This window comes from Oncorhynchus clarkii, chromosome 5, assembly GCF_045791955.1.
Source record: "Oncorhynchus clarkii lewisi isolate Uvic-CL-2024 chromosome 5, UVic_Ocla_1.0, whole genome shotgun sequence".
NCBI lineage: Eukaryota > Metazoa > Chordata > Actinopteri > Salmoniformes > Salmonidae > Oncorhynchus > Oncorhynchus clarkii.
In genome coordinates, this window is record NC_092151.1 from 16,608,704 (window position 1) to 16,628,359 (window position 19,656).

Sequence of the window (19,656 nt, forward strand, 5' to 3'; positions counted from 1 at the left end):
ACCCCGTTATTCAGAGGGACGTTCTACTACGCTCCCATTGGCTAGAGACAGTGACCTTCCAAGGTAAGGATGGAAAGTGTAATTTAACAATTAGCAGGCCTGTTATTATCATGTTTGTGTAACCCATGTGAAATGGCTAGCTAGTTAGCGGGGTGCGCGCTAATAGCGTTTCAATCGGTGACGTCATTCGCTGAGACCTTGAAGTAGTTGTTCCTCTTGCTCTGCAAGGGCCGCGGCTTTTGTGAAGTGATGGGTAACGATGCTACGTGGGAGGCAGTTGTTGACGTGTGCAGAGGGTCCCTAGTTCGAGGCCAGGAGAGGGACGGAAGCTATACTGTTACATTTGGTAACATTTGCCCATGTATTTATTTTCAGAGTTTCAAGTTGTAAAAATGTCTGAGAACTCTGCTGAATTCCTTCAATTGAAGGTCCGCTAAATGAACCTAGGCTACTTAACGTTATTGGAAGTTGTTATATTATCATTAGTATTCTATTATCAGGTAAAAGCATATGCTTATTATTTATAATTTCTCAAATATTTATTAGCTAATCATGGGCTCCCGAGTGGTGCAGTGGACTAAGGCTGCATCATATCTGGCCGTGATTGGAAGTCCCATAGGGCTGCGCACAATTGATCCAGCGTTGGCCGTCATTGTAAATAAGAATTTGTTCTTAACTGACTTGCCTGGTTAAATCAAATACAACTCATTCAGTTGAATACCCTATGTTACAGCCACTGAATATGTCTTTGAGCGTTGAGGGACGGTAATGGCTAGCTCGGTCCACGTTATTAATATTAATCAGTGACTGAATTTTGCGGTACGTAATATTCACTTCCGAACCTGGAGAGAGCTCACAGCGTTGTAGAACGCCCCTCTGAATAACCGGGCGTGGTTTTTGCTTAACTGCGTTGGGCAAAAGAAAGAATTCCATCCATCTGCATTGCCTGCCATTGTCTGTCCAGCCTCTCGATCGAGCGCACCTCCCACCCGAGAGGTTATCGCCCTGATCTCAAAGAAATGTCAGGCATTTTTGACGAAACATTTCATGTTTTGTGTACCATCAGCCTTGCAAAATACCAGAATATTTGTATTCTACAATTTCTAACCAAATCACTTTCCGACCGGAATCGTAGCCTATATGTCTATGATTTATATAGGCCAATGAGATCAATGCTGTGACCGCAGCGAAGGATAGGTTAGTAAACATATCATAAAGACATTTGGACAATGTCCTCACGAATGCTTTCACGATAAACCTGTGTGATTGATTCTGAATGCTGCGCGGAGAGAAGGCTAATTCTGGAGTTTTGGGCAACAGTGGATGCTGCGCCGAAGAATGGGATACTCCGACCCTACGTCGGGTAGAGATTTACTCGGCAATAGGTCGCTTTGTTTTATATTCATTTGCGCATTTGGACTGGTTACACTTTTACAACAGATTCTTTATGGCAAAAACTACATTAAAAGGTAAGCGCTGTGAAATATATTCTACATGTAGCCTATAGGCCCAAATCAAATAATTTGCCATTCATCTGAAGAGGAGGTTGCAAGACTCAATTGTTAACAATTGCATAATGTTAAAATGTAAGGGACAGCCTGATATTTTTCAATTTTGTGAAGCAAATGTCTCTGTTATTGTTATAATTGTAGGCCTATTAATACTGTCATTATTGTAATTCAGTGTAAATGTGGGAGTAGCCTAGTGGTTGTAGTATTTGCTGCATGAAGGAGAAAATAAGCTAAATGGCTGAAAAGAACAATAGCAATCAGCCTTCCATTTTCCAGTAGCATATTGACACTATTCTCATGATATTTCTGTTTGATATTTTTCTGAAAATGAAGCATCACATTCATGCCATACACAGTGCTCCAGCTGTTTATGGCAGTGTACTCCCTTTTATTTGATTTTCAGCTGTACTGGTCATGCATCTTCTTACATAAGGCTTGGATATCTGCTGATATCACAGTAAAAACAAAAAATTATCTCTTGATGCAGTTTATTGATCAGTATTTTCACTAAATGTTGATCATTTCTACATGTTATGTCACAGGGTTATTGCCCTATTTAATATTAGTTACTACCCTGTGGGCTTCATTGCACACATAGCCATGCACTGTTGCTGCAATGCATTCCTAAGATGTTTTGTAACACCTTTGCAACAGCAATATCTTTTCTAATAGGGATTAGACCTTTTCTTATGCAATCTATTTTAGCTAGTAGCACCCATAGTGAAAGATGTTATTATTAATCACTGGAAGGCATTGACTTCTGCTTTATCCTCTGGGATGTTTTTCATTGTGAGACGAGCAGATGCTGAGAAGCAGAGATATTTTCATCTTCAGATAATTAACCCCCCCTCCCAAAATATGAAAATAAGAACAATTGTCACACTAACCCCCCCCCCCCACCCCCCCTCAGACAGTGCATTATGACTTTGCCTTACAACAAACATACATGTGCTGCATTCTAACTGTGCCCCCCCTGCCCAAAGCCCCCTCACCTGTGTGTGTGTCCTGCGCGGATTACTCTAAAGATCCTATGGATTCATGGCATCCGGACACTATGGCTGAGATGGCATGAATCCAGCCCCAGCAATATCTCTATCTACCTATCTATCTGCCTTCCTGCACCGCACTCCTAGCACACCGACTGGAACAGAGGGGAATGGGCTACAGTCACAACGGACCCAGCCAGTGGGCAGCAACGGCAGCCATTTTGCTACACAGTAACACAGAGAGAGAGAGAAAGTCTTGAAAATTATGTCACTGTGAGATATTCTCCCCCCCCCATGCTGAAACGATGACAACAAGCTAAAGTCGTTGCAACAGGTCCAACCCCTCCCAACACGTAGCCCAGCCAAACGATGCCTGAGTACATGGGTCTCAATCTCATGAGATTCTCTCATGCCCCAGGATCTCAGTAAACCATCTTTGCAATTGGCCAAATTCTGTGGGTCTGGAAAAGATAATACTAGAGACACTTAAGCTTCAATGCAATAATGACAGTTGCAGAGAGCACTATGTGAGAATAACCAGCAGCAGAGTCCTCCATTACTCCAAGACTATTTCATATTTTTGCAGCTGTAGACAGAATTAAGTCATGGGCTGCCATTTTGATCTTTTTAATTTTGCAGATTTTGTTTTACCTTCAATGATTTGGGTACGCCTAATATAATATTACAATTGACAGGCTGATAATAAGACGGACAGGAAGAAAAATTGATAGACTCAACAGGATGGGAGCAATAGCTCTTTAATGTCTATAAATAGTCTGTAGAATGACTTCACCAATATATTTTTGTTTGTTTTTGTTGAATTTTTAGCCCGTTTTTCTCCCCAATTTCATGGTATCCAATTGTTTACTAGCTACTATACTCACTACAACTCCCGTACGGGCTCGGGAGAGACGAAGGTTGAAAGTCATACGTCCTCCAAGCCGCACAGCGCGCATCCAGCCCAGAAGCCAGCTGCACCAATGTGTCGGAGGAAACACCGTGCACCTGGCAACCTTGGTTAGCGCGCACTGTGCCCGGCCCGCCACAGGAGTCACTGGTTCGTGATAAGACAAGGATATCCCTACCGGCCAACCGCTACCTAACCTGGATGACGCTAGGCCAATTGTGCGTCGCCCCACGGACTTCCCGGTCACGGCCGGTTACGAAGAGCCTGGGCGCGAACCCAGAGTCTCTGGTTGGACAGCTTGTGCTGCAGTACAGCGCCCTTAACTACTGCGCCACCCGGGAGGCGACTTCACCAATATCAACACTGCCGTGTGACATCAGTGATTTTAATTAGGATGAAATGGTGGATCGGGTAGGTCAGGTTCAGTATTTTTAGAAACCAAGTCAGCAGTTATTTTGTTGGGAAAGAAACTGTTTGGCCTTTTTAGAGACACTGCATCCCTCTGAAGCAGTGGCTGGTGGGAGGAGCTATAGGAGGATGAGCTCATTGTAATGGCTGGAATGGAATTAATGGAACGGCATCAAACATGGTTGTATACCGTTCCATTTATTCCATTCCAGCTATTACAATGACCTCGTCCTCCTATCGCTCCTCGCCCCAGCCTCTACTGCTCTACTGTAGATAATTGATGGTCTGCAGGTGTGCAGTGGCTGCGCCCGCTGCATGGTTTCTTTAATTTAGGAGCATCACATAGAAGATCCAGAGCCATTAAATCCATGTCCTGTTTTAGTGCACTCCACCCTGACTGCAACAGCCATGGGGGCAGTGTCATTGAGGTTTTTAAGTGGCTCCTGCAATAATGACATGCAGCCCAAAAAGCAGTGTTAATTTGAACACATAATGTGCTTACAGATAGGCTTTATGTGTAAGATTATTTGCCAGTACACTGTAGTGCTACACTGTGCTGTCCACCAGGCCTTAATGGACCAGAAACAAAGGATTAAATGCACAATGGCATGAATGCTCAAATGGTTTTTATTTAGATTCATGTTTTTTTTTCCTTAGTGATTTGGGTCATGCCTTTACTCTACACATATGATGAATTAAATCAAACATGTCCATTTTACGCAAAACAGTTAGTCTTTGAATTAAATCATTTAGATTTCTTACGGGTTTGGATATTTGGATTTGCCTTATGCGATTTTGACAAAATCTGTTCAAATCACCCATGTTACTCAGGGAGGAGATGGAATTTGTCTAGTCTAGTAGGGGTCAGCGTTGTGGCCTGGGAAGGGTACAGATGCTATGCACCTTTCAATGTTGGTCTAAATGCCGCTTTTGTCTGTAAACCGTTAAGTATCTTTCAGTTTGTCTGTTCTCTATGTAACCCCTTAACCATAAAAATGTGGTTCAGATTTATATAATGCGTTGTGGTTTTTCAGATTGTGCATGAGCCTAATGGGAAAAGTACTCTATAGGCTAACCTACAGAACTAAGATATTCTGCAGATTGGACAAACCACCCTGAAATGGTGACTGATTAGGGGTTTTAGACCTGTGAGACGACAGAGTTTTGTCAACTAACCTAAGTTTGACCTGTTTAACCACAATGAATGGACCAAGTGAAGCATCTTTATTTCATGTCATAAAGAAACATAACAAAGTATACACACTGTTTTAAACCCAAGTGTGTTTTCTGTTCCACTGCTCAGCAGAGATAGCTGAGACATTAGTGCGTCTGCATTGCATGCCATTCTCAGATGTGAGGAATCGGCGCCAAGAACCACACCAGATGGCCAGACTCGTATGCACGTTGTTATTCAGTCTGAGCTTGGACTTATTTATCCCCTTCTGATTTTTTTTTTTTTACAAATTTTTGGTTGTGTAAAAAAATTAACTAATAGTCGCTATGTAGCCTATCATTATTCTTTGGTAAGATTTGACATACAAGGCACGTTTGTACATTTAATTATTTGCCCCTCTTCATTTTAATATTATGTAATCAATATGTGGTGACTGGGTGTTTTATTAATTTATTACAAATGTGTTACTGAGTGCCACTTTTCCTTTTACACTCTAGATGCGTCATCACTTCAACCATGCACACATTATCTAGGTTCATTCTAACCATGTTTGATTTGGTATACTAAGCCAAATGCTGATCCCTCTGTATGGTGTCTGTGTGTACTTGCTTGCACAAATGTGCATTGTGTATAGGAGTGTGTGTGCGTTTGTGTACATACATGCACACATGGAAGTGTTTGTATCGGTCTGTGTGCGTGTCTATGTTTGGCTGACTGTTAGTTCTCAGGTACTTAACGCACAATAAACCCCAAATAAACTGACTAATTTTCTTAATAGTGCGCAACAGTTTAGCCGACTCAAAGGAGACGAGACAGGAAATTGGACCGGCCCTGTTAATTTCTTGGATGATGGATCTCTGAAGCCTGCCAGAAATGGGAAGAAAAGGTACATTTCCAACGTAATTGACTGACTGTACAACACCCCTGTGAGAAAAAGAAAGGAAAAAAGAGAGAACATGCCATTTCCTGCTGATGTCCCAGCCCCCTGCATGTGTGGCCTGGTCCTTAGAAGCCTCCACTCATAATGCATAACCAGTATAACCAACCAATCTGCTGTACTAACTAACCAGTAGAGAGACGAAGTCAGCAACACATACTTAACTCTTTTTTTGCTTCTGCTTGTTTTGCATTTCTGAGGAATCCTGGTAGAGATGTTTGCAAGGGTGATGATGACACAGGACCCATTCACACTGACGTTTAACTAACTTACCTGTCTGCATGTTGACAGATGTTTCCGTCAGAATTTTCAGCCAGATTCACAGATCTCCGTAATAGTCACACCCTGCCTAGCCGATATTAAGAAGAAAAAAAAACGCTCGCAAAGGTAGGCCAGTCTGAAGGCATTTTAAGTACTTTTACAAAAACCCAAGAATGCCTCTTTCTTTTTCATTGATCTGAAAGGATTAAACTGTCATATATTTTCAGTGGTGGTTGCACTCCAGATTTGCTCTTGCATGTTGTCTGACCCCCCCCCCCCTTCCCTCCGTGACCCTCAAACCCTAACGCCCATCCCCCTGAGAAGCTGGTTGGACCACGGCTGCTCCTTGTACCTCTGTGTCCCATTCAGCATCCATCTCTGAAATGCCTTTCCTCCTCAAACTGTGTGTTCATGCGTTCTGCACAGCTCTGTGTGTATGTCATATACATAGTGGACACGTCTCTCTGTTCCCCTATCTCCTCTTCTCACATCTACATCGTCTCTCTCTGCTACCTACCTGGATTACCTTTCCTTTTGTTTTCCTCTTATGAGAAGACAAAAATATGACACTTTCCCAGCAGGTCTCTGGCTTCAGTGCTTCGAGGACCTAATGTCACTAGGCGTGATAACACGCGGGTTATTAATAGGCCCCTTTCCATCTGACCATCTCTCACGGATGGCAGAAAGCCTGTGTGTCATGGATGATCTAAAATAACAATCAGTCTTCTCTTCTAGGCTACAATACTTATTCTGGTTTCATCATTAGAGCTTAACCAAATGAAGCTAAGATGCTACAGATCTCAGTCTAAATAGGAAATATGATAGGTATGTTTTACATAAGGTTTTTTTCAATAGAGACATGCTGCTCTAGGTCACTTCAGTATCTACTCAATAACAAGCCAATCCAAAATACACTGCATCATCAGCTTCATTTTTACTTTCTCATTTTGATTTTGTCCCAGCATCTTGTTCAATTGCATTTTTCTGTCATGTCACCCATGTTGTCCTTTTTGTGTTTTACCTCAATTAAATTTATTTCAACAGCCACATCAATCATGCTTTACCACATCAGTCATATTTTTCACAAACATTCTCCACCTCATCCTATCTCACTGAGATAGTATTTGCTCTACAAATTCATCCACTGGTGTTGTACATTTGTGATCACTGCCATCTTGGATTCAACTGATTTACCCCTCACCCAGCGGACAAAGTTTGATACGTGACATCATTTTTTTGGGCTGTAAATAGTTTTTCTGGTATGGTAGAGAAGACTTCATATAAGTAGATTACAACCAGGTAAAGACGACATGAAGATGTGATTGGAAAGACATTTTCTGGTTGTTATCTGGTCGTATAGCAGAATTACAACCAGATGGACATATTTTGATGGTTGGTAAAAATAACAACAGTACAAAATGTCATTGCAACCAGTTTTGCCCGCTGGGCAGCCACTCCCTCTGTCCCTCCAGTAGACAGAATTCCATTTGTTGGGAGTGACTGTAGTGAGATACTCAACATCACCTATTTGCTATCTACTTTCAAAGATGCTCCGAATAGAAAGCACCTTCTCAATATGTATTAGGAGCCCTAAGCGTTCCACCTTTCCTGGTGCCCCTGAGGCTGAGCAGTCGGCAGGCAAGACTCCACCAGCCCAGGCGCCAGAGAGGGCAGCCCTTTCCAAAGCTTATACATGGATCAATAGCATTATCCATTACAAACCTATTTAAATACACCTAGAGGGAGATTTGACTCTCTCGTGTGGCTCTCCGCCTGGCTTGACAGGGATGCACAGATTTGGGTTTGTTTCTGTAGCTGGTGATGATGATCTCAAAAGGGAGGAGAAGGTGCGAAATGTTGGTCGAATCCTTTCTGTCATCTAAAATGACGACCATGTCTTCACTTTTCTTTAGTTTACTTCTCTTTATATGTCATTGTGTTTGTCTCAAATGTCACACAATCACTACCACCATATTAAACAGATGTTTTTATATTTTTGTTTTGTTTTATACCATTTCCTGTATAATGTTTCTTTATTTCCTTGTCCGAAACCTCTTGTTAAGAGGTTTTCAAGCCTCTCAAGCATGTAAAAGGTTGTATCTGTCCAATCAAGATTTCTTAATATATCTATGATAAGTATTTGTATAGTTCAATGAGGTGTAAAATCTTCTGAAATGGTTTGAATCTGAGTGAGAATGATGACTGTGTACAGTATGTACATGATAATTATGTGTATGTATGTGGGTGTGCGTTTCATACCAGATAGGTAATAAGTACAAATGTAGGACCAACCGATTTTCATGTGATCTTCCTCAGTTTTATTTCTACATGCTAAGAGATCTGTAGAAAAACGAGACTACGCTATGGTTAGTCCACACAGGGACTGAGGAACTCAGGCTACCCAGCAAGCAAAATGTGGCACATGAAGTCTTAAAGATGTAATGTTCTTGTTGTAAACTGGTGGAGAACACATCTTATAACCAGGGTACAACAAATTGGTCTTTGTTACAACTGGATAAAGACGCCCCTTTCGTGACAAGACCAAGCCGTCATGGGAAAGATGTCATATTTTGGTTGTTATCTGGTCAGATAATCAGATCTAATACAACCAGACAAAGAGGCCTTCCTGGTTGTTCAAAAGACATGGAAAATAAAAACTGTGTGCAACTTGATTATAGCGGCATAAGAGACGTCCTAATGACGTCGTTGTAACCAGTTTTGCCATGTGGGTAAGTTTTCTGTGTCTGCCCTATGCAGTGAAACAGTCTCCCCATTATTCGCCATTGGCATCATACAATAGTCATTTTTCATACTGTACAGTTGTGCAGTTCACTCTAACCAACATACTGTACATGTCATAAGACACAGACACACCTCCATGATAAAGGTTGTGCGTTCTAGGTGCTCCTGCCATCAGGATCTGATCGTTTTTCTACCCCCCCCCCCCCCTTTCTCACTATGTATTTCACACTTTTTGTTGTTTACAATGACTCTTGTTTTTGTTAAGAGAATGTCAGTGTTAATTGTTGTTCCCCATGTCAAGTCCAAATTCCCATGTCAAAATACAATAATGAATGTTTAAAATCTGAAAACAAAACAAAGAAATTGTATCACTTTCTGTTTTGCCACCAACTTTGGTAGTTGGTGACAAAAAAGTGTCCAGGATACATATTGTGGGTCCCCTACCCATAGGAATGATATCACACCTGCCACTCATCTCACAACAATGTCTTTACATTAAAGATTAATAATAATAATACATTTTAAAGTATAGCCAATTGTAATGGAATACAGTTAAGTGTATCACAATTTAAAAAATATTTTCCCGAACCCACTGTGCTATGTGTTTTGTGGCCCAGTCTGTTCCATATTATTGTTGATTATTGTGTAATCGTTATGTTGACTGTGACAATCCCTCCAGGTATCTGGATTCATACGATGGATCCTATGACTACAACTCCACTGCATGTAAAGAGCTCAGACAGGAGATTATGGATGTCAAAGTCCTGACCATGTGAGTGTATCGCCTGTGTTAGGAATGCAGTGATGGGCAGATATGGTCCTCCGGAGCCTGTGTGTCTTGCTGGTTTGTGTTCTTTCTGAAATTAGTTTCTAATTTAGATCTTAGATGAAACAACAAAGCCTGTGCACTCAGTTCCAACATTCAGGCCCATCCCTTGTTTTTTTTTTTGGTTTTTTTGTTTGTTTGTTGTTGTTGTAAAGAATGATTTGATGATAGCTGTCGCCATGGCGATGTACAATCAGCAGCAGCTCTACCTCTAGAACAGACTCCGGCACAGGCCTACATGTTCTTAAGACTGTTCCACACAGTCCTACGTGTTCTTGAGGCTGTTCCACACCGTCCTACGTGTTCTTGAGGCTGTTCCACACCGTCCTACGTGTTCTTGAGGCTGTTCCACACCGTCCTACGTGTTCTTGAGGCTGTTCCACACCGTCCTACGTGTTCTTGAGGCTGTTCCACACCGTCCTACGTGTTCTTGAGGCTGTTCCACACCGTCCTACGTGTTCTTGAGGCTGTTCCACACCGTCCTACGTGTTCTTGAGGCTGTTCCACACCGTCCTACGTGTTCTTGAGGCTGTTCCACACCGTCCTACGTGTTCTTGAGGCTGTTCCACACCGTCCTACGTGTTCTTGAGGCTGTTCCACACCGTCCTACGTGTTATTGAGGCTGTTCCACACCGTCCTACGTGTTCTTGAGGCTGTTCCACACCGTCCTACGTGTTCTTGAGGCTGTTCCACATCATCCTACGTGTTCTTGAGGCTGTTCCAGCTAGTTATCACACCTGTAAGAGGAGCTTGCTGAAGGGCAGTGTGCCAGGCAGCAGACAGACAGACAACCGCCCATGGCTCTGCCAGCAGTGACAGTACAGTGACTGGCTTTCATTACACTACATCAAGCCCTCTGGTGCTTTACCTCCCTGAGCAAGTCAAATGCCACAATCATCAAGGGGGAATGTCAGTTCAAGGGGAGCTATTCAGAGACCTATTTCTGGCTATCACCATCTTCTCCTCAAGACGGTGGACTCAAGGCGTCAGTCAGAGGGAGTGCCTGGGCGCAATGCTAATCCCAGAGCCACAGAATCCAGCGTCATTCTCATGTTACACCTCAGCGCGTGTTTAATATTCATATTATAGAGCAGAGCCACATAGCATGCTGCAGTGTAGCTCCATGCAACCCCTTCCCCCTGTTGGTCAGTTTTATATACCTGTGCAGTTTCCACCCCCTCATTGTGACCATATACTGAACCTACACTGAGTGTACAAAACATTTAAGAACACCTGCTCTTTCCATGACATAGACTGACTAGGTGACTTCAGGTGAAAGCTATGATGTAGATGAAGGGGAGTAGACAGGTTAAAGCTGGATTTTTAAGCCTTGAGACAACTGAGACATGGATTGTGTGTGTGCCATTCAGTGGGTGAATGGGCAAGACAAAAGATTTGTGTCTTTAAACGGGGTATGGTAGTAGGTGCCAGACACACTGATTTGTGTCAAGAACTGCAGCGCTGCTGGGTTTTTCACGCTCAAAAGTTTCCCATGCGTATCAAGAATGGTCCACCACCCAAAGGACATCCAGCCAACTTGACACAACTGTGGGAAGCATTGGAGTCAACATTGGCCAGCATCCCTGTGGAACGCTTTCAACACCTAGTAGAGTCCATGCCCCGATAAATTGAGGCTGTTATGAGAGCAAAAGTGGGTGCAACTCAATATTAGGAAGGTGTCCTTAGTTTTTATACACTCAGTGTCTGGTATAGGACCATTTCCTTATTCTTAAACATACATGGATCACTTGACTCTTCTCTTTGTCTGGTTTTTATGTGGGGTTTCCCTGGCTGTCTGCCAGGGTGAAGACGTCGGAGCTGTTTGAGAGATGGAGGAACCTGCAGGTGTGCAAGTGGCAGCAGAACATGGTGGAGACTAACAACTTCAAGTAAGCACAATTGACCCTCAAGGCATCACAGAGATCGCGTTATTAATGGTCTTCTACCGTACATCACACACATTAGCCTCCTCCTTTGTTGTACTTCTACTCATTATCAACCCGATCAATCTCCATCTAGTTTGACTAGGGTTGCAAAATTCCAGGAACTAGTTTTCAATAAAAAGGAATCAGTAGGTAATATGCAGGAAATCCGTTAGAGCTACACATGTCCTATTATTCCACATTTAGTTCTATCATCAGAGCTACACATGTCCTATTATTCCACATTTAGTTCTATCATCAGAGCTACACATGTCCTATTATTCCACATTTAGTTCTATCATCAGAGCTACACATGTCCTATTATTCCACATTTAGTTCTATAATCAGAGCTACACATGTCCTATTATTCCACATTTAGTTCTATCATCAGAGCGACACATGTCCTATTCTTCCACATTTAGTTCTATCATCAGAGCGACACAGCAAGTAGCTGAATGCTTTTCATGATTAGTAAGCCTACGCTGGTTGGACAAAAAGTAAATTTAGTCCAATGTTCCCCCACATTTTTTTGGCACTGAGCAAATTTCAGGTCTGCTGAGCACATCTTGAACGTTGTGAAAATTCTGTGCAACTTTCAGTGCACATTTACTGTGAACACTGAGGCTGTACCCACTTTAAGTTACAGTTTCAGACACTGATCAAGTAGGGTACTGTGGCTATTTGATCATAATGTAGGCCTACTAGAGTGGCCTACTATCAAAAACAACAGAGAAAATGCATCCCATAACATTTTAACACGACAATAGCTGTTCTATCATTCAGTCTACAGTAGCAGCAAATGTGTGGTGTTCAATGTAGGCCTACATTCCATGAGACTTTTTAAAAAGGGTTTGTAGGGATTCACATTAACCTATTTATCCACTTGTCCTTCAGACAAGGAGGTGACTGAAAATGTTGTTTGATGCAAGAAACCACTTTGCACAATAAAATGCATTATTATTCGATACCATTATTGTAGAAAATCAGACAAATTATGCTACCCTCTGCTTATTGGCTACTTCGCTTATTCAATACGGCACCTTTAAGAAAAGCAAGCCCTTTACCTGACTTGCTTTTCAAAGAGGTCTAGGAATGTAATGTTTTGTGCTCTTTTAGGAAGCAATCACTCCCCCATTGCTGACTACTAGCTATAACTGGGTTAATAACTCACTAACTAGCAAAGGATATGATCAAATGTGCACACACAGCTACATACAGCTCTCGCTCTGATCTCAAAACGGCTTACTCACGACAGCTTATTCTGTAAACACAGTCCAATTCAAAGTGAATGGCACAGATCCATATATGGCAATGCTATTTTTGCATATAGGGATACTGAAGCTCTGATTGGTTATGCTATGCCGGTCTGTGTAGAGTACGGGCTGAAACATGCATTTCAATGCAATAGAATCCTACTCCGATGTGTTCTGCCTACAACAAAATATCGAATTATTACTATGTTTAGCCAACTGTACAAAATTTCAGAGCCCACAAAGGATGGGAAAAACCTAAACCACTCATACTTGTCAGGTATAGTTCACGTTTTATTTTATATCACTCAAATATCCAATTAATGATAGCCTATCGTCCCTCACATATCTGAAATTACATGATCAATTGATTACAACCTAATTGTTAACTTTTATTTAGCAATCCCTTGAAAACGGCACACAGTTGTCAATGGTTTTAGTAAAGTTAGGGGTCAGCTTGCCCCCCAGCAGGAAAATCCAACGCTCTGCACCTTATTGTGACGTTTTATTTGAGATCGACCTATAGTACCAATCGCATAGCCTGATATGTAGAGAGAGACATCTGAGCAATCTTTATTGTGTGACTGTAACCCAACTTCTGGAGATACTTTCTATTGCAGGGGTGCAACGTTCTGTCCCTCAAGGACCAGGCCTGCTGTGTTGCTCGTTTCTCCAGCAGCCTTGTTCGACTACAGTTTGTTTGGATCCGACAGGAACTCCGTCCTTCTTTTGTTCTCTCCACTAGGATGTCTCTGTCGCGTTGCTGTAATGCACCCTCCTTCTTGTTCACCACCAAGAGGAACACCCCAGCAGGCACCAAGCTGAGGTATGAGGTGGACACCAGTGGCATCCTGCCCATCACTACTGAGGTCTTCAAGATGTTCCCCGACGTGAGTGTTCCAACTATAACAATATATAGTATAGCATCCTGAAAGACTACCTGTCATCCATGCATCCAATGCTATACCTCCCACCCCAAAGTGATGGAACTGACACTGGTTCCGTTTCATTTAAAGGACATGCCGTACTCCAAGTCCCAGTTCAAGAAATGTGCTGTTGTTGGAAACGGAGGAATCATCAAGAACAGCAAATGTGGGAAGGAAATTGACTCAGCAGATTTTGTGTTTAGGTACACAGCATCTTCATCCTGTAGAGCTAAAAATATTTACCAGCATCACTTGAGCTGATTTATTTTGGTCTGCAGATTTCACATGGCAAGATCTAGTATTGAACTACTTTCAATCTGCTCAGGTCTTCTCAGAATCTGCATTGAATAATATTAATAATTCTCCTTCCTTCAAAGATGCAACATACCACCCATCAGCGAGAAGTATTCTGCTGATGTAGGCTCCAAAACAGATCTGGTGACGATTAATCCAAGTATTATAACAGAGAGGTACTGTAGGCTATGTCACCAAAAAAGTGTATTGCCATTAACATTGCATTGTCATTGTGCCACACACATACACACACACAGACAGACAGAACATCTAGACTTTAAATGTATTAACGGAGGCAGTTACAAGGGGTGTGCACTTAGTGAAATGTAATGTTGGGGCACAGAGCTGCAGCACTCGCATCTGCTCCTCTCAAACACACACCCCCTTTCCCTCCCTCCTTTTAAACATGAATCACTTACCTCGACTCTCCTCCTCCACCAGGTTCCAGAAGCTAGAGAAGTGGCGGCGGCCATTTTATGAGGTTCTTCAGAACTATGAGAACTCGTCGGTGGTCCTACCCGCCTTCTACAACACGCGTAACACTGATGTCTCCTTCCGAGTAAAGTACATGCTAGACGACTTTGACTCCCAGAGGGGCGTGTTCTTCTTCCATCCTCAGTACCTGCTCAACGTCCAGCGCTTCTGGGGTGTCCAGGGTGTCCGCGCCAAACGCCTCAGCAGCGGCCTGATGCTGGTCACCGCCGCCATGGAACTGTGCGAGGAGGTCCACCTCTACGGCTTCTGGGCATTTCCCATGAACCCCTCAGGCATCTTCATCACGCACCATTACTACGACAACGTCAAGCCCCGCCCCGGGTTCCACGCTATGCCCCACGAGATCTTTAACTTCCTGCACATGCACACGCGAGGCATTCTCCATGTACACTCGGGAGCCTGCACGTGATTGTGAACCAGAGTCACGCCCACACCGCAATGTATTGTGGGGAGTCACCATTTGTTTTTGTCTGTTGTCTGTCACCATCTGTTTTTGTCTGTTGTACATTTTTCATATCTTAATTGAAAGGTACAATGTTTTTTTTCTTACAGTCACAAGAGCCTTTTAAACTCACACCGTATATCTGGGCTCTCTACAGTAGCTCCATGAATTGGAGGTTGCTTGCTTTAATGCAAACACTGTCTACTTAATGTGTTTCTTACTCTCTTGCTGAATAAGCAACTCCAATGACCGCCGGTATTTCTGATTCTGTTAATGTAGGTTGCTTGTTTTAATGTAAAGTGGTCTTTCCTAGTGATGTCGTTTTTGTGAAATCTTAGTGGCTCGGTGGTACTACTGCTGTACAGATTTGAACTCAACGTTGCACAAGTATTTACACTGATATAGGGCCACTCTGTGTGTCCCTCACCTCCTCCTGTACTTTGTCTTTGCCACTTCCTGTGTTATGATTCCCACCCACCTATGTGCTATCTTTCTCAGACACTGTGGGTGAGGCAGCTTTTATGTATGTCTGTGTAAAAAGCCTGAACACTATTGATGTTGTAGCAAATCCAAAATATATCTTCAAAGATCCAACAGTTCAACTTTCTGTTGTCCAGCTACATTAACCTGTTTTACATGGGTAAATATTTCATATAAAACACTGTTAACACTCCTGACCAGAGATTACCTTTTTCACAGGTCCACTTTCTTCTGTATAACTAACTTGCCAAACGCTGGAATATATCCTTGGATATTATTGATGTGAAATGGTGGTGTTTTAATTGCTCGCTGTTTTTGGACAAAGGCCAGATGATTAATATTTTATAATCTCCACCACCATAGTAAAATCTCTGACCTCCAGAACAGACAGTCCTAGTCACTCTGCATGGCCAGGAGTGTTTCCTCACCTTGGGACCTGACTGGGAACACTCTAGGTCCTAGTTGTAGCCTACATTATGTTATAGCCTGTAACTAGGGCTTTGAGGTTTTCCTGGTCAGGTCACATAGTCAAAGAAATATACCCTGGCCCTAGTTATTGGGTACTGTTGAGAAATCTGATTTGTCGCTGTCATTCATGTCTTAAAACCACGCTGCCTTACTGTACAAATCCTCTCTCAGATATGCAATTCACCCCTGCATCACTTATCTAACGGATGATCGTATCAAACAAACTCTTGGTCTTACTGTCTGCTGACAGTGTAACCTCATTAAGAAAAGGCTCACTTCTGCTGTTGAAATGACTTAATATTCTATAATTACTGTAAAATAGAATTCCATTTGCATACTCGTGATGCTGTGCATGATGATACTGTATTATTTGCTTTGTGTGTGCCTGCAACCACCACTGAAATATGTTTACAATGATCAGCTTCTGCTAAAGCTCCCAGTGCACTGCGAGAGATGGAACCTTTTACATCACCAAACCTTGAATAGATTTTGAAAGAGAATTGAGTGATGGATGCACTTTTTCACAGATGATGGAAAGGAATGACTATTATCGGCCCGTTTTGAAATAAGATAATTATTGTCACTGCATCGTGTCATTTTCCCTTTGTGACAATGTACCCTTGAAAGCATTGTGGATCTCGGCCTTGGAATGCTGTATGTTTCTATGAATATTTATTGTGTTTAACTGTGACAGAGAAGAGGAACGTTGCTGACTGAACTGAAAACATAGGACCGTTCTTCTGTACATGCAATGCCCCAAATTACCATGATATTCAAAAGACATTACTCCTAAAAAATGTGGACGATTCTTTCACCTGTAACTCAGTCACACAGATTGTGTGTAAAAGACAAAATGCACAAGGTACATTTATTCAATCTGTACAGTGCCTTGCGAAAGTATTCGGCCCCCTTGAACTTTGCGACCTTTTGCCACATTTCAGGCTTCAAACATAAAGATATAAAACTGTATTTTTTTGTGAAGAATCAACAACAAGTGGGACACAATCATGAAGTGGAACGACATTTATTGGATATTTCAAACTTTTTTAACAAATCCAAAACTGAAAAATTGGGCGTGCAAAATTATTCAGCCCCCTTAAGTTAATACTTTGTAGCGCCACCAGCTGCGATTACAGCTGTAAGTCGCTTGGGGTATGTCTCTATCAGTTTTGCACATCGAGAGACTGAATTTTTTTCCCATTCCTCCTTGCAAAACAGCTCGAGCTCAGTGAGGTTGGATGGAGAGCATTTGTGAACAGCAGGTTTCAGTTCTTCGCAAGGCACTGTATGAGCACATTAAACCTTTTCAGTTTGACTCAGAATCACAAAATATCATACATTTTATAGAGTAAAAAAATAACTAAGTAGAAGAATTGGTCTGAAAATGAATGGATAGAATGAATACAGCTTGAACAGTGATACAAAACCTATATTCTGGATCATCTTTATATTGTGTCTGTAAATAAACTTGTTTGGCTTTTCTGCTTGTCTTGCTCATTTTGTTTCTACAGTGCCTTGCGAAAGTATTCGGCCCTCTTGAACTTTGCGACCTTTTGCCACATTTCAGGCTTCAAACATAAAGATATAAAACTGTATTTTTTTGTGAAGAATCAACAACAAGTGGGACACAATCATGAAGTGGAACGACATTTATTGGATATTTCAAACTTTTTTAACAAATCAAAAACTGAAAAATTGGGCGTGCAAAATTATTCAGCCCCCTTAAGTTAATACTTTGTAGCGCCACCAGCTGCGATTACAGCTGTAAGTCGCTTGGGGTATGTCTCTATCAGTTTTGCACATCGAGAGACTGAATTTTTTTCCCATTCCTCCTTGCAAAACAGCTCGAGCTCAGTGATGTTGGATGGAGAGCATTTGTGAACAGCAGTTTTCAGTTCTTTCCACAGATTCTCGATTGGATTCAGGTCTGGACTTTGACTTGGTCATTCTAACACCTGGATATGTTTATTTTTGAACCATTCCATTGTAGATTTTGCTTTATGTTTTGGATCATTGTCTTGTTGGAAGACAAATCTCCGTCCCAGTCTCAGGTCTTTTGCAGACTCCATCAGGTTTTCTTCCAGAATGGCCCTGTATTTGGCTCCATCCATCTTCCCATCAATTTTAACCATCTTCCCTGTCCCTGCTGAAGAAAAGCAGGCCCAAACCATGATGCTGCCACCACCATGTTTGACAGTGGGGATGGTGTGTTCAGCTGTGTTGCTTTTACGCCAAACATAACGTTTTGCATTGTTGCCAAAAAGTTCAATTTTGGTTTCATCTGACCAGAGCACCTTCTTCCACATGTTTGGTGTGTCTCCCAGGTGGCTTGTGGCAAACTTTAAACGACACTTTTTATGGATATCTTTAAGAAATGGCTTTCTTCTTGCCACTCTTCCATAAAGGCCAGATTTGTGCAATATACGACTGATTGTTGTCCTATGGACAGAGTCTCCCACCTCAGCTGTAGATCTCTGCAGTTCATCCAGAGTGATCATGCCCCTCTTGGCTGCATCTCTGATCAGTCTTCTCCTTGTATGAGCTGAAAGTTTAGAGGGATGGCCAGGTCTTGGTAGATTTGCAGTGGTCTGATACTCCTTCCATTTCAATATTATCGCTTGCACAGTGCTCCTTGGGATGTTTTAAAGCTTGGGAAATCTTTTTGTATCCAAATCCGGCTTTAAACTTCTTCACAACAGTATCTTGGACCTGCCTGGTGTGTTCCTTGTTCTTCATGATGCTCTCTGCGCTTTTAACGGACCTCTGAGACTATCACAGTGCAGGTGCATTTATACGGAGACTTGATTACTCACAGGTAGATTGTATTTATCATCATTAGTCATTTAGGTCAACATTGGATCATTCAGAGATCCTCACTGAACTTCTGGAGAGAGTTTGCTGCACTGAAAGTAAAGGGGCTGAATAATTTTGCACACCCAATTTTTCAGTTTTGGATTTGTTAAAAAAGTTTGAAATATCCAATAAATGTCGTTCCACTTCATGATTGTGTCCCACTTGTTGTTGATTCTTCACAAAAAAATACAGTTTTATATCTTTATGTTTGAAGCCTGAAATGTGGCAAAAGGTCGCAAAGTTCAAGGGGGCCGAATACTTTCGCAAGGCACTGTATATATAAACATCTGATCTACACAGAAATATGGATTTTGGTCAGGCATTTTTCTCAACCAATCATTTTAACCCTCCAATCACCACACAGCCAAAATCTACTGTACTAACACTGCAAATGGGAAATGCAGCATAGCATTATAGGCAATTGAATACACCCACTGGGCACAGACGTCAATTCAGCTTGTATTCCACATAGGTTCAATGTAATTCAACCAGTGTGTGCCCTGTGCGTAGCATTTGGAGTATTTATCAAACTATAATCTGTTTGAGGGAGTGAAATTAAAGATGACAGGAAAATGAAGTTTCTCCCAATGAAGGACAGCTAATGCTATCTTTTCCTCTGAAGAGAAGTCTTCTGTTTCCAGTTGATGGGCACATCCGGGCCATGATCATTAGAGCAAGCAACAGAAAATGAACGTCTCTTATGACAAGTCCAAGTAGTTCCTCCGTGTTTCAGTCACTTTTCTTCCGTTTAGTGCATAATGAAAATAAACCTGT

General features: G+C 42.0%; 1 protein-coding gene across 3 annotated transcripts; it reads left to right on the plus strand.

Annotated features, from left to right (window-relative positions):
• The first annotated feature begins 880 nt into the window (after positions 1-880).
• Positions 881-17,511, plus strand: LOC139408453 (ST8 alpha-N-acetyl-neuraminide alpha-2,8-sialyltransferase 5). 3 transcript variants are annotated; one of them, XM_071152370.1, is made up of 9 exons: positions 949-1,469; positions 5,765-5,872; positions 6,215-6,310; positions 9,606-9,698; positions 11,555-11,641; positions 13,670-13,814; positions 13,941-14,053; positions 14,228-14,320; positions 14,586-17,511. In XM_071152370.1, exons 1-9 carry the CDS (start codon positions 1,324-1,326, stop codon positions 15,046-15,048), a joined length of 1,344 nt encoding a protein of 447 aa, XP_071008471.1. In that variant the 5' UTR covers positions 949-1,323; the 3' UTR covers positions 15,049-17,511. The 3 variants fall into 3 exon arrangements, with proteins under 3 accessions (XP_071008472.1, XP_071008471.1, XP_071008473.1); XM_071152371.1 differs by lacking the exon at positions 6,215-6,310 and having other exon boundaries at positions 881-1,469; XM_071152372.1 differs by lacking the exons at positions 5,765-5,872; positions 6,215-6,310 and having other exon boundaries at positions 965-1,469; positions 14,586-17,041.
• Positions 17,512-19,656: the final 2,145 nt, after the last annotated feature.